This window comes from Myzus persicae, unplaced genomic scaffold (assembly GCF_001856785.1).
Source record: "Myzus persicae strain clone G006 unplaced genomic scaffold, MPER_G0061.0, whole genome shotgun sequence".
NCBI lineage: Eukaryota > Metazoa > Arthropoda > Insecta > Hemiptera > Aphididae > Myzus > Myzus persicae.
The window spans coordinates 1,014,379-1,034,216 of record NW_019100802.1 but is presented as its reverse complement, the minus strand read 5'-3'; the positions used below and the strand labels follow the sequence as shown (position 1 = coordinate 1,034,216).

At 28.5% G+C, this 19,838-nt stretch overlaps 1 protein-coding gene across 4 annotated transcripts; it reads right to left on the bottom strand.

Moving 5' to 3' along the window:
• Positions 1-310: 310 nt before the first annotated feature.
• On the bottom strand, positions 311-18,059 carry LOC111043096 (meiosis regulator and mRNA stability factor 1). Of its 4 annotated transcripts, none has more exons than XM_022327914.1 (27): positions 17,717-18,059; positions 15,750-15,929; positions 15,009-15,433; positions 14,795-14,938; positions 14,565-14,725; positions 14,380-14,503; positions 10,920-11,092; positions 10,361-10,461; positions 10,150-10,294; positions 9,915-10,059; positions 9,601-9,706; positions 9,408-9,520; positions 9,167-9,313; positions 8,892-9,068; positions 8,627-8,805; positions 8,266-8,515; positions 7,958-8,139; positions 7,640-7,851; positions 7,313-7,536; positions 6,019-6,342; positions 5,739-5,894; positions 4,651-4,869; positions 3,702-3,908; positions 3,365-3,635; positions 3,114-3,262; positions 531-795; positions 311-454 (listed from the first exon to the last, which is right to left on the bottom strand). In XM_022327914.1, exons 2-27 carry the CDS (start codon positions 15,781-15,783, stop codon positions 405-407), a joined length of 4,683 nt encoding a protein of 1,560 aa, XP_022183606.1. In that variant the 5' UTR covers positions 15,784-15,929; positions 17,717-18,059; the 3' UTR covers positions 311-404. The 4 variants fall into 4 exon arrangements, with proteins under 4 accessions (XP_022183606.1, XP_022183607.1, XP_022183608.1 ...); XM_022327915.1 differs by having other exon boundaries at positions 531-786; positions 17,717-18,056; XM_022327916.1 differs by lacking the exon at positions 5,739-5,894 and having other exon boundaries at positions 17,717-18,058.
• Between the last annotated feature and the right edge of the window lie 1,779 nt (positions 18,060-19,838).

Here is a 19,838-nt window from a genome sequence, read left to right as displayed (position 1 = left end):
TCAGTTACATGCATATATACTATATATAAATATAAATAAATTTATAAATTTATATTTATTATTTTTACATATTAACTATGCGAAAAATGTAATATAAATTAAAACATCTAGTGAACACATAAAAAATCAAAAGTGAGATCCATTAATACATCACTTTATCCCTTAATCTAATAGACTTTGTAAATGTAAATATAAAGAAGTTTTTTCTCCAGGAAAAATGTTTTGTTTAAAAATCAAACGAATAAAAATACTTTTTAGTTATTTAGGAGTGAGAGTCAGTCCTGATATAAAAAAAAAATATAAACCTATAAACATTTCATTCTATTTTTTTTTCTTCATATATGTATATTGACGTCTTTCGTTTTAAAAAACTATTGAAACCCGTCCTGGAAGATTTAAATTTTCTAAAGAAAACGATCATTCAACTGATGAACTAAACGCTGATTTTGATCTCCTGAAACCAAAAAAAAATCTAATATTTAATATTTTGTATTGATTACTATACAATCAGATATTTCTCATGGAATTACCTTGATCATTTGTATTTGGTAAATCATTGTTGCCCACCATTGGGCAGCAAAACTGATTGTCATTGTAATGATTGTTATTGTTGATAGTAGTGATGGGTTTGTATTTGTCGCCGAACGGCGGACACAATTCAGTAGGCATAGGCACCTGGGATGGATGAGGAGCTTGTGGTGAGGTACAATTTACTAGTGACATAGGGCTGATATTGAATATGTTTGGATGTAACTTCAGATCAGGAAGTTTGACCACCATAGGTGTCTGAAAAACCTGATTGTTAGAATTACACAAAATATACATAAAGACATTTTTATTTGTTATTTCAATGACACAATGATCTAAAAGTTCAGATACAATTAAATCGCTCCCGAGAGTTGATCAAATGAATTGATTTTTGTCTACCAAGCAAGCTGCACCAAGAAGTCTGGAAGTTTAATAAAAACCTCAACCGACCTCTCGGCATAAAATGCACAGAGAGAAATATCAGACATCAGCTCGGCCTATTGAAATATCATCATGTTCTATACAAATCATTACATTAAAGTAGGTATGTAAACTCATTCAAAGTCATAACTTAAGATTAATCATATAAAAACAAATTTTATGAACAATGAAAAACTGAATTAATCAATACTATATTAAGAACTGAATATTATGTAAATGATTCATTAATACTTAATGTCTAACATACCTTTTATCAAACCTAATTAATTTTCACTACTTTTTATTACTATTATTATTAAGAGCTTTCAGGATTTTATAGTTTTTATATATCATGAAGTAATATTATATTTCTTTAAAATCGAAGATTTACACAAGAAATAAAGTACGTATACACCAATATTATTTATTATCCATGGACTGCTATATATAAATAACAACCTTTGAAATTTTTATTTGTTTTCTATATTTAAATGTTGTCAACACATTAGAAATTATTTAATATTGTCGAACTAAAAAATCTCAACCAAAAGATAGTTAGTATAAATTTAAGTTCAGATATTATAAAATCGCTCCCGAGAGTTGATCACATGAATTGATTATTGTCTACCAAGCAAGCTGCACGTGAACTCTGGATGTTGAATAAAAACCTCTACAGATTCTCGGCATACTATATACAGTAAACAAATATCTATCATCAGCTCGGCCTATTGAAATATCATCATGTCTTTATTTTGATAAATAATATAAAAATATTTTCTAACAATTCACCAAAGGAATCAAATCTGTATAGATTTAATTAAAATGTAATAGGTATTTTTTTTTTTTTAAGTTGGTATAATATCTTATTTAAATAATTACTCACTAACATTTTATGTGTAAATAGTAGATAAATAAAGTCAAAATCAGAATTTGGGATTAAGCATATAATAACAAGTTTGTTTAGACAACGGAAAACTGGACAAAACAAGTCAACAGATCTACCATGTCACAACCCATTTTTATCATATGGCCCCCAGGATCATCATATTTTGTACATGAGTTACATCTAAAAATATAAGTACACACAGAATGACTATGTAGGTACTCATACTTAAATTATTTTAGTAAATGTAAAATAATAAAGAACAAAAAGGTTAACTGTTTAAACTTAAAACTTATTTTGTAATGTTGGTCAGTTTACTAAATCGCTTCCGAGAATGATCACGCTAACTATGTTTTTAACAGATTAAATATCGCTCAATGTTGGGAAAATGATCTCAACCAACAGATTAACATAAAACCTTGTTTAATACATCAAGTCAGACTCGGCCTGTTATCATCATTTTCAACATGTACATAAATTTATATTTTAATTATGATAACTAAAAATAAAATGTAGGTGAATAACTACATTAGGCTTAACACTTATAGAACAGTAAGCATTTGTTATATCAAATTCAAGGGGGAAAGGAAAATAATTTTGAGATATTGATGTTCAACGTAATAAACATCTGCTAAAGTTTCATTTTAATTGTCAACTGTAGGTTCAAGGAGGAGGGCATTTTTACCCAATATTATTTCTTTAAGATTATCTTAGAACAATACAACAATATAAGTCATATGAATATATTTAATACTACAATGTAAACAAAAACAATATTTTATTTCAAACAAAACTTTAAAAATCTATTTTGTTTTGGTATCTATCAAATTATATTTGCTATACTTCCAAGATATGACTATTATTACAAAACAGTACTTCATTATTTAACTTATGACAGTCAAGTTTTAAGAGTTTTTAGCTTTCAGCTACAGTTTTAATATTATTTTAAGCTTTAAAAAAATGATGTACTATATTTAGATGGATTCAACAAAAGTGTAACACATTTTAGGCTTACGGCGTCATATGGCTTATGGGACCACACATAGAAGTAGTAAACCAAAACCAAAACGTAACTTTGCATAGCATATGAGACTACCATCTAAATTATTTTTAATATTAACACAGTTATTTTTAATCTATTTTCCCTGAATACACCTAACTTTACACATTTTTAATGGGTGGTATTTTTTCAACCAGACATATTCAAATAATTTATTAGTACACATACCATCATTTTGGATGTATAAAGTATGTCAGAGTAAAAATATAGTATGATCATTACCTTATTCTCATCCGGTAGCAAAACGTTGTTTTCTCTGAAATTCTCGTTGTGGTTTATTAAACTCATATCAGACTTAATACACTGAATTTTTGCCATTTCATCTGGCATGGGTGATTTAATTATACTGTTAGGCAAATGAATACCTACGCCTGTTTGACAAGTGTAAAATTAGTAATGGTTTTAAAACGTTATCATACTAAAATATTATAAAATAGTTGTATTTATTGTACTTCATGATAAAATTAACTTACTGGCAAGTTCTCTGTTGAGTATGATGTATCGTTTGGGCGGCTTATTTTCGATAAGGACCGTGTGCGAAATACTGGTTATCAGTGCTATTACAGACTGATATCCGTAAACAGCTGGCTGGATAGCAGTGCCAAACAGACGCAAGTAAGAAGCTTCAAGGGACGTCAACAATAATCGACCGTCTGAGATCATTAAAAGACGATACATATCTTGGGCGAACAACTGCAAAGGTGTCAATTGTACATATTCTTCTCCGAATTTAGTCTTGACAATCTAAACACAAGTTTTGCTATTGTAAAATATGTCTGAAAATATTACTAGAATCCTCTCTGTTGTTACCTTTATAGTTTCACTTAGTTTCTCTTGCATAGTTTCAATGTTTATAGATTCACCAAACATTGTTTGATACACAGACTGAAATTGCAAAACAGACATCTTGTCATTGGATGAGTGTTCCATCAGTACACGGCGAACTTTCAGAGACAACCTCTGGGCTTCTTTGCGGTCCACTGCTATCAAAAACAGCTCACCATGATTATCCACCACCTATAGTAAAGCAACAAATGTTTAACTTGATAAAAAAAAATTCATACCATCTATAAGACATGAACCAGTATTTTGAACCGAAAGACAGAGTAAACTACAAAAACTACTTACTATGTTTTATCTTTTGTTCTAATCAATAGTTTAATATTTTTCTTATAAAAATAAAATTATTTTAATTATTTGATAAAAAAAAGAACCGCTGTAAGAAAGAACATACTCTGTGTTCTGAATATAACCCCATTAGGACATTACGTAAGCATTTATCAACATAAAAGTTCAAATCTTCAGCATGAAAAATATGACATTTCATTGTGGGTTAATTCTCTAAAGGAATCATCCTAAAGTGTCCAATACCAAACAATTTATTGCTATTTAAATATCATGTACAACTTAACAATAGAAGTTCAGATTAATATTTTAGTGTTGATAATAATTATTTTCTCTTTACACAACATGGATCTGGACATATTGAAAAGCAATCGTATGGCAATCATAATATAATTAAATAGTATAATACCCAATACCCACTATATTGTACTATATATACTTAACAAATGTACAAACATACATTTTTAGGCTGTGTACAATCAAAAAATGTAAACAATTTTCATATTGTGCAAATATAATTGAATTTTGTCAATTATGAAGCATTCTAAAAATTTTCTTTTAATTATTCATAGTCAAATGTAGTGCATATTACACACATCTACAAGGACTTAGATATTATATTATTTGATCTTACCTTGACGGCATCGTCGAGCTTTTGTAACAGTTCGATGAGTGTCTCGCATTCATATACTGATGGTTTGAGACCATAGCCATACTGCCACAAGAAGGCATTTTGTAGTTGACTGATTTGCAGTGGATAGACAGCCAACGCGGCCAACTGATCACCAAGCACTTTTTGTTTCACATCAGTTGTCAACGACACGCGGCGCTCTCCTTCCAAATCATCTTCGATCTGTTATAAAAGTCATTGTCAACAAATGCAAAATTCATAATAACCATGTTCTACAAATTTTTAACAAATTTAGTATACAAATAGACAGTCAGATTTTCAAAATAAAAACACAAGACAATGTATCACACTATATTATGCAACTATGAAAATTATATTGATTATTGACTCTAATAAAACATAAATATTTCAACAGTTTCAGTTATCCTCTCAACACAATACTTAAATAATCAAAACTCTTATTCTATTAAAAATTTTAATTATCATTATTTTCAAGTTTGAGCCAGCTATAACGCACTGTTAATTAATTATATTTATAGAACATACCTATAACATACTATACAATATTAAAATTATAGATAATATCATACTTATCTAATGAACTTTAATACATCTTAAACAAGAAAGGCTAATAAAACAATTTTTTAATAAATAAATTAACTCAAGTTAAGTTTTATAACTTGAACGTTTTATTCTTAAGTTAAACAAATAAACAAAATACATAAAATACTTCATTTTTATCATTGTTCTTATATATCATTTAATAATTTAATGATAAACTCAGTCTAACGATTATAAGGGAAACAATACAAAAATGAGTATATAAGATGATCCTGTGTAATACACAGTATGTCTGAGGACCATGAAACAGACATATATAACACAGCACAAAAAATAACTGCCATCTACCTTCAAAAGCAATTACATGAAAGTAAATTTAACACTCAACAGTTTGGAAATCCAAATATAATGTTTCTAAGTTTTTGTAACATTAAACATTTTCTGTAAATTGTTGTGTGGTAACTTGAGCATGTTTCAGGTACTACACAAACCAACACCGGAACACACACAAAAAAACCATCTAAAAATACCTTAACAATGTGTGGTATTGATTCGAACAGTTCAATCAACTTTGTAAATCCAAAATCAGCTACTTTACACTGATGGCCAAAATGGTGATGATAAGAAGGTATGAACTTATTAAATAACAAACAACACTGCGGGGCATGACTTAACAACTCTATTACCTAGATAAATGATATTATTATAATTATTATTGTTTAAAAATTTGATTGTGCCAAGTCTTGAGTCAAGAAATTTGTTGTCAAATCAAATTGTTAATGGATAGAAATTATTGTTACTGAAACTCACTTCTTTTGCAAAGGCTTTGGTGCGTTCAATCTCTTCTGGTGTCTGTTCTCGTTTAGGAATTGCCACCGATTTTTGACCATCCAGATGACCGATAACGACAGTGTTTTCTGATACTTGTGACAATAGATCTTCGAGAGAACACAACCCATAATCAACTGGATCAAAAGCACGGCCCAGGGTCTTCTCGAAGAGAGTACCAAAGTCAACAATGGGCACTTGTTTGCTGGCCACAGATTTAAGAACACGCAACAAATCTGAAGTAAATCTTCGTACCTGCGCTTTGTGTGACAATGTCATGAAACGTTTGTTACCCTCTCCAAATACCTGAAAAAATGTGTCGCTAACATCAGCAGTGTATCATGGAAAAACATGAGAGAGGAACTGATAATATAAGATGTTAATATCTACACTTATTTTATAAATATTTTTTAGTTATTAAAAATAATTTTGCCTAACTTTATACTCAGTGTTATACTTCAGATAATGTCAGGGCACTATTTGTTGTTTGTTTTAGTGTTACAGAGAATAATTAACCTATTATAGACCTTAGAAGAGCATTAAATGTGTTCTTGTGTTGGTTTTTTTTTTTTATAATATTTCAATTTTAAAGAATGATATGAGCAATTTAAAATTGAATTAACGTAAAAAGGTCAACCAAAGAATACAAATCAAGTTATAAACTTATGCTTGATGATATGTTAGATCAAATCACCCTAATACTAAGGATAACAACTCACAGTTGGTACTGCTGATATCTAAGAAAAATTAAAACAAATATTGTGCTGACATCCGTAAGAGTATTCTGTAATTTTTTTAACAATTTTTCCACTTTAATCTAGGTAATTAATACACTAAACAACTAATATGCTATAATAATCACTAAAAAAAAAATATTAATTTGAGAGTAAATGACTTCAAGTACTAACATTCGACTAAGTTGTATTTATATTACAATGCTACATACATTACATACTAGATAAGATAATTTTTATAATGTATGTGACATTGTAATTTGGGCCTTTTCCTTTATGATCCTCGATATTGGCTTCATTTTTCTGTTATAGTTGAGCTACTTAGTTATATTCAAGAATTTTAGAAAATAAATAAATTATGATAATAATAAAGTCTAATGGGTACAGTAATATACTAATATTAATAAAGGCTTCATGAAATAATATATATTTTTTATACCATAAGAATATCTTAGAGAAGGGAGAAAGAGGAGCTAAAATCATCCTAAAACCAACATTTTTGTCTCTGAAATATATCAACAACTGCATAGTATGTAAATTACCTGTACGATGTTGGGCAGCGCTTCTAAAAGATCGATGAGTTTAGTAAAACCGTAGTCAGCAACACGACACTGGCGGCCGAAATGGTGATGGTAAGCTGGTATGAAACGGTTGAATGACATGGTGCAATGAGTACAGGTCTTTAACAGATCAACTAGTTCACGGCTCAGTAAGGCCAAATTGTTTGCCAGCGGTGGACTAATGCTTTTCAATCCACTCACACTAGCTGCAAAACATTCAATGTTGGGTAGTGTCAATTAACATTAAACAATTTTAGTGTGACTTTTACACAAAATCATTTGATTATAGATCTAACATTAAAATATTACCTTCTGATTTAGTGTCAGACTCTTGAGTCGAAGATCTAACAGACATATTTCCAATGTCTGAGGCTGAAGACAATGTTAGATATTTTATGCCAATACTACAGCTCTGCAAAAGTTCAACACCACTGACAGCAGTCACAACATGTTCCAAAGGCACACCGTCTTCATCCGTTTGCAACGGCTCATTGAACAAAGCTTCATAGCAATCGCAAATACTGAAAATAGTTTTTTTCATAGATTATTTGTTACATAATTACAGTTTTGTAATAACAAAACGGCATCGTCTACTGAGTAGTAAAAAATGAATTATTTATTATTTACGTGGCCAGAATTAGATAGTTGTTGTGAGACGATATCAGAGAATGTAAACGTTTAGAGAACTCATTTAGTGAAACTTTAACATTTGGCAAAGCAGGCATCTCCAATTCAGCCCAACCTTTATCATCGGTGGGTTTTGTAATTTTTGCATGAGTTGGACAGTATGAAACGGTATCGCTTTTGTCCTACAAAAATAATTTCACATCAATAATAGAAAATAAGGAATACAATAAATAACAATAAAAAAATATTATGTTTTAATAAAAAGCATTCTGAAAGCAGACAAATAAATGTGGTGTCATACAACTTACTAAATTAGACATGGGCATAGAAGATGAAGAAGAAGGTTGATGGTGAAGGGGAGATGGAGTGTTACGGTATTCTGGATTTAAGCTAATGATCCTATGATTTGGTTCTTCGGTGATTAAGCACACGTCTTTCATTTTATACAGATCTGATACGGACACAGAAGTCATGAAGCGGTTTTCAAACATTTCGCGAAACTTGAACAGAGGAAGACGCTGCCCAGGAACTTCCATTAGTATATATGCAATCTGAGACCTATAATAAAAAGCACACGCAACACAACCAAGAAATTAAAACAACATAACCATGAAAAAAATGCTGTAATTTATATATATAAATATTAAATATATAGAATATATTATATACCTCAGCAGCGTGGGATTTTGAGGATAACCAGAATGAGCATAAGCAATCATAATTCTTTTGAATCCGATTTTGCGTCTGTGGAGCTTAGAAATGGCATATTGAGCGTCCTGGGGGCTAGAAACCCGAACGGCTGCTGCAAAGTTACCATCTGACTGGTAAAACACTGACACGTGTAACACCTGTATTTTACCAATATGTAGCAACATAATAGACATTTATTCACATTTCAAAATTACATCATTTTACACACGTTTAATATACATACCATAACATGCTCCCTAAACGTGTTAAATAATATATTTTTCATCTCAACAGAGTCAATGTTCTGATCTAAATTTGTAACATGCAAGTCTACTGGATTACTCTGTTGGGCTGCAAGAACTGGTGGTGCCTGATTTGTTGCCAAATTGTTATAAGACGGAGATATGGGGTGAAAATATCGCTGAAGAAATAATTTTAAAAATAAAATATGTATACACACTTTATAATTTCACACTTTATTAGACAAAGTCTAATCATATAAAGACAAAAAATTCTTACATCTGGATTGGTATTCTCCATTAGAGTCGGTGGACTAATTCTCCTAGGAACATTGACTATTGGTGGGGGTGGAACTGAAGTGTTGACACCAAACATCATGTATGGTGGTGGGCCACTTGAACTCATCATGCTGGAGGTTGAACCGACCTAAATTTCCAACAACAAGTTAGAGTAAAAAATTCAAAACAACACTTCAGGTAAGTAAAAAAAATATAACACAATGTTTGTCTTGATTTCTTACTTGAGAATCTATTTGTGATGTACTGCTCTGTCCTCTTTTTAAAATCGTTATTGGTGTACCGTGACCCATTGTTGATGGATAACCGTGTCGCATCCAATTTTCATTTTGATTTACTGTTGGAAAATTTTATTTTACAATACATTTCAATATCAATCAAATTTTAACATTGAAATAAAATTCAATAGTTTATTACAAGTTATTTGTGGAGTTGATGGTTGACTATGAGTGGTATCAGATTGTTCCTGATTATCCTTGGTCATCTGTTTTCCTTTGTAATTAATTGGACCTCTCGCCCCACTCTAGTCAAAAGTTGGTTTATAGATAAGTAATATTATTAACTAAAAACTATTAAATAAATAATATTATTATGCTCTCAGGGTGGCTCTTATTTACCCATTTTTTTTAAAAATTTGAATGCATTTTTTTTTTTAAATAAGTGGGAACACTGGTAAGTAACACTGTTCATAATAAAAATTCTGGACATTTATTTCATAAAATAATACTTACTACAGATATTTGAGGTCCATTTAACCATGTTTGTATGCCAACAGAATTTGATGTCAACCAAGGATTATGATTTCTCATTGAGTTATCGACACTGGGATTCATTTGCGACATTCCAAAACCACCTTTGATTTGTTGACCATACAAACTAGACAAAACAGAATATAAAATATAGCTACAGTACTAAATCCGTGACACATTAAAAATAGATTATAAATAGATTTTGTTTAAAACTTACGCAAATTTTCGATTTTCAAAAGTGGCAGGGGGAGTAACAGGGGTTATATTGAACCGAGAATGCATATTGTTTGTTGAAGAATACTGAATGGTAGTGGCAATGTGTTGTATGTTTTCTTCTCTAGTCTGCACTGGAGCAGGTCTACCTAAACAATATTAAGTGTTCAACATTAGAACAAAATAAAAACATTAGATATAATTATTGTACAAACTTATGAAACTAGTGGATGATGATTCTTCTTTTACAGCAAATGGTAAACTAACAACAATTTGACTATTAAACACGCGCTCCTTATTCATTCGTTTTTGAGCTCTAAAGAGGAGTTATGTTAAAGTAGAATCATTAAAACAAATTTAAATCAATTATTATGTGTTCAATAAATACAATAAAATTTTTAAAAAAATTACCATGCTTTTAAAAAATTGTATGAAAAAAAAGGACTAGATAACATTAAAACAATGATAAATATAAATCACAAATTTAAATAAACTACAAAAATTAAATTAAGACACAAAATATGAAATTATTGAACAAATAATTAAAGCTCAATGTAGTAATTGAGTGCATGACTGCATTGAAAGACTGCTCCAGAAATACTATTGAAAGTTCAATGCTAACAGAAACCAAATATGTACAGGGAATACCACAGGGAAAAATTGTATAAAAATAATCAAACAAGATTATAAAAGCAATAAAAAGATATTTTATGAGATAAAACTGATAAACATGAAAACTATACAAAATTGCTTATCATCATTATTATTATTTACCTTGCAGCCATTTCTTTGGTAGGAAATCTAATTGTTGTTGAACAATTATTTATTACACCAACACGTCCACCACAATTTTCAGATAACCTCTTTAAACGATTCCTGATTTTGGCTGGATCAATACCAACTGGCAGATTGGATACAATAACTTCAACTGGTGTGTTCCCACATTGCTAATAAAATATATATCAAATAAAAGTTTTTTTTCCAGTACACATTTATTTATGTTCAAATAATTTATTATAAAGATCTAAATTCCAAGGACTATGATCTAAAAATAAGAGGAAGTAGTTACTAGAATATTATATTGACTGCGTTTTAAATTATACCAGTTAATAATATAAAAAATTCAAATATTTTAAGTTCAGTGAAACCACAAAGGTAGTTATTACTACACTAATATGTTTAATTCAAGTTAAACATCATTTTAAAATAATTAATAAATTAAATTACATACAATATGATATTATAACTAATAAAAATGTTTTATTTTCGAGGAGAATTATGAACAGTCAATTTTAATAAAAATAATTCAATACATCGTAGCAGTGAAAAAAGAATGGAATAGTAATTACTTATAAATTATAATTAATTAGCAATAACAAAAAGTCAAGAATCACTAGTTGTTAACAGTTGTAAATCTGTTCGATTTTTAAGAATAAATTCAATTAATTTTTTGTATACTATACACAATATTATATTATCTACTAACATTATCATTATAATACGCTTCACATATAGAAAGTCTAGTTTTGGTGTAATACAATAAGTATAGCCATATTAGCATATATAAGCCAAGTATAGTTGCCTGAACAAATGAAGGCATATCAAAACTTACATTTGACACTATATAACATGTGAAACTGATTATTTTAATCTATAAGTCTAGGTTTTAAGTGAGGCTCAGAGTTTGTGAACTTTTTAAAATGTTAATAGAAAACATTTAAGTTTGAAAATTAGTTTTTTAAAATTAGTAAAATTTGAAAGGAGTAGGTGCATATTTTAAAGTATAAAATGTTGAATAGTAATAAAATGCAGTTTTTATGATAATTAATTATCTTAATAAAATACCTATTTAAAAAAATGTACATGTTTGTTAGTGCTTCTTCACAATGCCATATGATATAATTTAACACCCTACCACCATATTTCTGTCCATTAAACTAGGATATTAATTTTCATATATTATTGCAAAACTGTTGAATAATAGTAAATAGTATAAAAAATTGTTTACAATTATTAATGGTAGCATAGTTAAGTTACATGTAAAAAAATAAGACGATTTTCAATACACCCTTAAGGTTTTTTTTAAATATTCTGCAATTATATACAATTTTAGTAGGGAGGAGGTGGTGGTTATATGTTATATGGTTAATTTATCAACAAACATGACTTCATAGGCCTTGTGGAATTGTTTGATTAAGTTTCAATGACTATTTTTTTTATCTGATAGAAGAGAACTTCTTACAGGTTGCATCAAACTTCAATGTTTAATATGTTATTTCAACTAATGTAAAAAAAAAATGCTTAATATTGTTTTATTTTTCAAAAACATTATTCAGTTTGAAATTAATATATTAATAGAGTGCAATGCAACCTATAGAATATTATCCTCTTTAAGTTAGCAAAAATTATCAATTTTGGTTAATTTTACAGGACAGGATCATTATTCCTGTAGAGTTATGTGGGGGACAAAATAACATAAGCACTAGGTGCTATAAATACATTATTTTTGTTTTAACAACTGAGTGCTGTTACTAATGACTGCAGGAAATAGACATAAATATTAACAATATTTTTAAATAATTTAATAACATAAATGAGATTAATATACGTACTTTAAATTACACATACAATATATCAACAAACTGACAATATACCAACATGAATAAAATGTAATAAAATACAATTTAGAATATTATAAGAATATATGCTTACATCATTACTTCAAAACTATTAGTGGTTTAATTAGGATCAAAAACTAAAAAATACTATTTTTATTGCTACTTTAATTTAACAGTAGAGCTAGTAAATTCTGGGCATATTATTTTGTACTTAAAGTATGAATTTAAGATAAATATTTATATGCATTTGCATATTTTTATTTATAGGTTAAAAAATTGTTTATACCAAAATGAGATTCATAACTTAATGATTTTAAATATAAAATTGTATTTTGCATATTTGGGGTTTGTGTTTATATTTTTTAGATCATATTTTAGAATTTTGTAATTACTTAAGATATATTTTAATTAAATATGTAGTACTATAGTGCCCTTTTTTATTTGTAAACTAGTCATAGCTAAGCTAGTTTTTGCTTCAAAAGCCAAACTTATATTAATAACTGTATACCATTATATAAATATGAATAAGCGAGCAAATACATGGCAAGACTTGACTACTTGTATAAAGTCATAAGTTATAAACAACAGGGCGAAAGAAAATATTCAAAATTAACTAAATGGTTTCAAAATACTGAATGATATCCATTTGAAAAAAAAACAAGGATAAGAAGCTTACAAGTTCTAATGTTTTAAAACAAAAAATGTAACAATGTATTATAAAGAGTTATTGGTTATGAAAACAGTATTAAAAATATTCCATTTCATATTTTTTGAAGAGTATATCTTAGTTATTTTTAGGGTATAACTGCGTGCATCTTTAATAGATTTTAATCTTATAGACTTCTCTTTCTAAAGGATGATTCTTAAGATTTACAAATTATTATGATTTAAAATCTTCAAGAAATGAACTTAAATTTATATTATTATATTTAATGATACAATAGAATTACTATTCAATAAAACAATTATAAAAAAAAAAAAAATGGGCTATCCAATGTTGAATTAATAAAATTATGGTGATCGATAGTCATCTGAAGATCCAGTCAATTAAGATAATCCCTACTGCACACTATCATGTATGCACTGTAATTTTCCAGCTATTTAAGATATACTAAGAAGTTCTAAAATAAATTTAAACAAAAGATAAGCTTGAGGAGTTATTTTAAAAACTGATTATGGAATGTTGTAGCAAAAAATAAAAATGATAAAATACATATTTTAACTTATTTATCTAAAGCAAATATTTACTTTAATTATAAATTACACAACATCTAAATAATTCTCTAAACCTTGAAAAACTAATGAGCTATCCATCAAATACCAACAAAATATTCTTATATTCAATACCATATTACTACTACTACTTGTTAATTGTTTAACTTAAACATTTATACCAAAATAAAAATAACTTTTATTGTGAAGGTTTATCCAAGGCATTTGAAAGTTAATTTACCCAATACCTAGTATTCAGATATATTTTAGACACAATTATTTTGCTTTTTAATTGTAACTTACCTGACATCAAACATAATTATTTCAATAAAACTGATCATAGTTTATGTCTAATTTCTTATATGTATTATAGTAAGCTAAAACAAAAAATAAATTGTACTTACTCGAAGAGCATTTCTTAATGGTAACATTTCAACTAAATGAGTATAATTGTAATGTTCATTGGCACACAAAATAAGACTTTCAGAACAAAGTTCATTATGCAATAATATTACATGCATTTTTTTCCTGGAAAATTAATATTTGAATGAATTATAAATCTTAAAGCAAACAAAAGTAATAAATGTACCTATGTCTAATATCACAAAGATCAGATGCAAAATTCACATCACCAGAAACTAAAACTACAGCTGCAGGGGAACCATGTAAATCAGCAAATCTTCTCATTGAAAGGCGAAGTTTCTCGTCGGCTGCATTTTTGCATACAGATGTAACATGAACTAAATTTACCTAATAAAAATTTCATGAACAAATTACAAGCACTTTCAAACATTTTTTAATTACTTAATTATAACTCACTTGAGCATCATTTAGTTCTTGAACAACTTGTGCATTTTCTTTTTTAACATCGCAAACGACGAGAAACTCTGCTTCTCTATAACCAATAAAAAATCTGTCTCTTATTGCTTGGGCTACTGCTACTGCTGATCTACCTTTAGGAACCTAAAATGATTTCATACATTGTATTATGTATTTTGAAAATATATGTTTATATATTGATGTCATGACTTACCTGACAGTTCTCTATATCCCAAAAAACACCGATTGGTGGTAAATAGTGAGCAAATGAATGCTTATGACTATAAGGGATTGAATTATTTGTATATCCACGTGAAGTATAAGAAGAACGAAGCCGATTTACAGACTTCTTGTTCTTTTTGTAAGGTAACAACTGATTATCATACCTAAGACATTCTTGTTCATACACATCAGAATTTGAACACAATGAATCAGAGTCTGATGCAGAATCTGAATCGGTGTGCGAATATGAAGATGATGTAGTATTATTTTGAGGTAAAGGTTCCTTTGGTGAAATATAATATCCATTTGTAAGATGTGGTGGTGATGGAAATTTAAAGTTTGTTTCAATTTGACCGTCACATGGATATGGTTCTATGTTTCCAAAGCAGCCAATATTCTCTTGACGGTTGAAAGACACTTAAAAATTAAATTATTATTCAATATTTGTTAACTAAAACATTTATCAAGTTAATTATAAGCAACAACCAAAGGTTTAAATTTTCATTTTTTATCAGATAGTTGAAGACTCAATGACTTGTATGCATATCATGAGAACATATTTTTTTAACAGCAAAAATTGTTTATGATTTATTAATTACCAAAACGATGATATCTTAAACACCAAGGGTAATAAAACATGGAAAAATAATTATTTCAACATTTGATAATTTCTAGGTCAATAAGAACTAATTTAACATTATATCATTAGTCAAACAACTATATTAAAACTTACATTTCCTTGTACAGACAATAAGATGATCCATCATAGGTCTGACAACTTTTATAGTTTAAATATTATACCTCGAGAAAAATTTGAGGTATAAAGCTGCATTTACTAATGAAAAAATATGTTTTTAAATACTTGAAGTCTAAATAAAAATCTTGGTATCATTAATGTACCAACTGAATAGACCTGAAAAAAAAATCAATTTTAATAATTAATTTAGATTGAACTAACCACTAATCAAACCATAAATAGTGTTATTTTTATGACATAAAACTTATCTATTTTACCTTTTAAAATACAATTTAAACAAAGATTTAAGTTTATTGTAAGAACAAATAGGTACTATTAATAATTAATAAATACTTAAATTATAAATATTAAATGTCAATACAAACAATGTATTATATTTATCAAATATAGGTACTCTAAATATATTTAGGAATTAAAAATCTAAAACCTATTTTTTAAATTTGATTATAAATTGTAATAAGACAATTAGGTACAGCCAGTAGCATTTAAATGAATTGCAATTTTCAAAATACTGAAAATGTGAATAACTTTGAATTATTTGCTTGGTTTAACCACAACATAAATTACAAATGCTTATAGAAAAATAAAAACAATTTTTCACTTATTTAATAATGTAAAAATTGTTTGATGATATACTTGTACAATATATTCATTCTTAAATAATTATTAATGTACAACTAAAATAAATTATGAGTAGGTATAAAGAAATATTTAATAATGAACATTTTATTAGATAAAATTATTGATCTCCGATTTTATGAATATTTAATATGAGATTTAAAAACACATTAAACATCGAAAAACTTTTTTTATTTTAAAGGACTAGATATATATTCCTAATTTTTTATAATAATGATCATAGATTATTAACAATTTAACTTATCAATAAATGTTCTATTAAATATATACCTAACATAACTTCAAATAAATACAATTTATCCAATTTCAACTGCACAATTAGAAAATGTTTTTATTTTGACTTAAAATAGTTATACTTACAATTACCTTTGGTTTGCTAATTTATAATGGAAAATACATGTACAATTGATAATTTAGTAGTTATAAAAAAATATTGAGCATTACAAATTGTCCAGTTTTACAACTGAATTAAATTGTCATTATATAATTATTTACAATCAACAGGACTTTTTTGGTATGTTGTCCTTTTATTTAGTTAGTTTTCCCCACAAAAAATGATGATACAAATTCAAATTTAGAGCTGATCATAAGTTAGAAAATTATAGCCATTTTCTCTATTGTAATACCATTTAGTGCAATTTGTAAATAATATTTAAAAATTAAATTAATTTTAATTAATTGCAATATATCATAATAATTTGATGTGAAACAAGGGTAAGTAAAAAAAAAGGCCCCCAAAAGGGAGATCAATTATTATTTATTGTGTAACAAGTGCAAGTAAAAACAAGGACAGGTTAACCTGAAGTTAACTGCAAGCCATTTAACCATTGTGCCATGGTAAGTTTAAATAGCTTATAGTAAAATAGTGAAAATGACAAACTTAAAATGGCTTAAATTTCATAAATATTTGTTTTTAATCAGCGCCAAGATTTAAAAAAAATTCCAATTTTCAGGGTGTCCAGTAAACTAGACATATACCTCGATTAACGAAGTATAGCAAACAAGACATTTCTATACACACTATCAACATAGGTATAAAGAAAACAATTGTTGGACCAATACAATTTATAAATGTGCATTAACACAGTCAAAATTTGATCGCGATTACACGAGAGTCGAAAATTCGAGGAGCTTATTATTCAACAATCCTCTTCGCGTAATCATTGATATTAAATAAAATATTAATTTAATTATGAGTTGAACAGACTAAGGTTTCGATTTTAAACGCAGAGTTGGCAGTAGAACACTGAACAGAATAAATTATAACTAGTTAATAAGTCCAAGAGAATACTATTATACTTTACCTTTTCGGAAGAAAAAATATTATTCGTAAATGTATTATATCGAGTAAATCAAAAACAGTATTGAAACGGAATTTTTCTTTTTAAAAATAAATTTGTTAACCCAACGAAAACAAAAACACGAATAGAGACTTTATGGAGCACAAATGTACGGTACTCTGAGAAGCCAGTCTGTAGTCAGTAGTTGTGGTCTATAGGTATATAATTTACTAAATAGCTTATTTTTCGTCACAGTTCGACCTGCAACCGTGGTTTTTGTACACAACCGATAATAGGGTGGATGATAACAGACAGATACCATGATAAAATAACGTATATATATTTTATTATTTTTGTTATTTAACCATAGGAGTACCGTTTGTGTCATTCCCTCTATATTGCGCCATATTGCACTAATTGACTAATGTGAGTATACCTATATATAAAGCAGCTGCTGTACCTACCATGGATCGGGGGAACGTCTTGGTATTTCGTCTCTACAGTCAATTCCTTGGCGAACGTGGTTTGTTCCTCTTGGTGTGTAACGTCGATATCGTTGCCCGTGACGTTGGTACCACTGATTTTTGGCGGTCTGATTCTGAAGGCGGAAAAGTTTTTGCTTTCGATTGTTTTGAGAGTGCATAGAAAAACTGAAAATGAAACATGTTAGAGACTGTCTGTCTGTCCAGTGGCGCCGGGATATAATGCTCATTGAAGCAATTGCTTCATAGCTTCAAAATAGTAAATTATCATTTTGATGTAATACAGGGGATGGTTGGTGGTAAAAATATTAAAAATGTACAATTTGCTTCAAAGACTCAAAAAGTTCTCGCCGCCACTGTGTTTGTCTACAGTCTACCATGATAAATAAATTTAATTCAAATTATCATACTGTCTACTAAATGTCTACCACACGATTGTTTTGATTTTTTTTTAAACACAACGTACATTTACGTTTTTACGCATACACGATTCACAGTACTTGAATCTTTGACTCCCCCCCCCCCCCCAAACAGGACAAAATCCTCCCGGACTAACAACAACAATTTGCAAATGCCAATACAAAATTCACCAATTTAAATATTAAAAATATTAACACTACACAAGTACAAATGATAAATACTTATGACATAATTAAATAATACGAGTAAAACAAAACGTACCTAACTTATACTTTTTACTCTGGTAATATAGCTCACGGAAATAAAAAAAAATTTAAATATCATCATTTGAAAAACTTTTGCGAAATTTTTTTTACCTGTCTTCTTTATCTAAATTATTAGGAAAATCTCCTACTCTATAATTTAGAATGTTTATTGGGGCACTTGAGTTACTCATCTGTAGAGCTTCAATAAAGACGAGAATGATGATAATTGATAGTCAATAGTCAATAGATATAATGATTGTATATTTCGGGTAAAACCAAAGAACATATTTTTCAACATATTATATTTATCCAATTCATGTGTAAAAAATATACATATTGATTCAGGTAGGTATTGACTTCCCGGGGGAGGAGGGACGTCCAAATAACACTGTACTTTACTGCTGAGGGCCATGCCTATAACTAGTTTTGATTTTTTTGTTTATCCGTATTTTACTAGCCCATCTTAAGAATGATAGTGAAATCAAGATTTGAAATATCATAGAGTTATCTTATATTTTGAATATATAGTAGCTTTAGTTGGAAATACATCATAAATCTACTATTTAGAACTGTCTTTACTTCTTTAATCAGCCCTAATTTTCTTCCTTAGAGCTTGAAAGTTGAAACCATTTTTAACTTATCTAACCTACAAGTAGATGGGTAACTCTACAAGTGAATCTGACCCATCATTCGGACTTCGAGCAGACCTAACCATTTAAATAACAAATTTTTTTTATTTATTAATTTAATTGTGTCCTTACACAAGGTATTTTTAAAATGTTAGGTACAGTATACGATTTAAGATTAATATGATTACAAAACTATGTGTGTGGTTTGGTGAGGCGTGGTACCTAGTACGCTCAATCTGCGGCAACGCTTTGGGTGTACGTACCGTCGTTGCTAGCACTCGGATGGGTGATCATCCGGGTTTTTAGCAATACATCGTTGCCACACATACAAACGTGTTCCAACCAACCGTGTACCCTCCCCCCCACATAG

Bases quoted from the DNA above. Each gene is read 5' to 3' on its own strand.
- LOC111043096 (XM_022327914.1), bottom strand. From the start codon at position 15,783: ATGATGGATCATCTTATTGTCTGTACAAGGAAAT. The intron at 14,726-14,794 runs GTGAGTTATAAT...AATTTTTATTAG, and splicing joins AAGAACTAAATGATGCTCAA to GTAAATTTAGTTCATGTTAC. The intron at 4,870-5,738 runs GTATTTTTAGAT...CTTTTATAACAG, and splicing joins CAATACCACACATTGTTAAG to ATCGAAGATGATTTGGAAGG.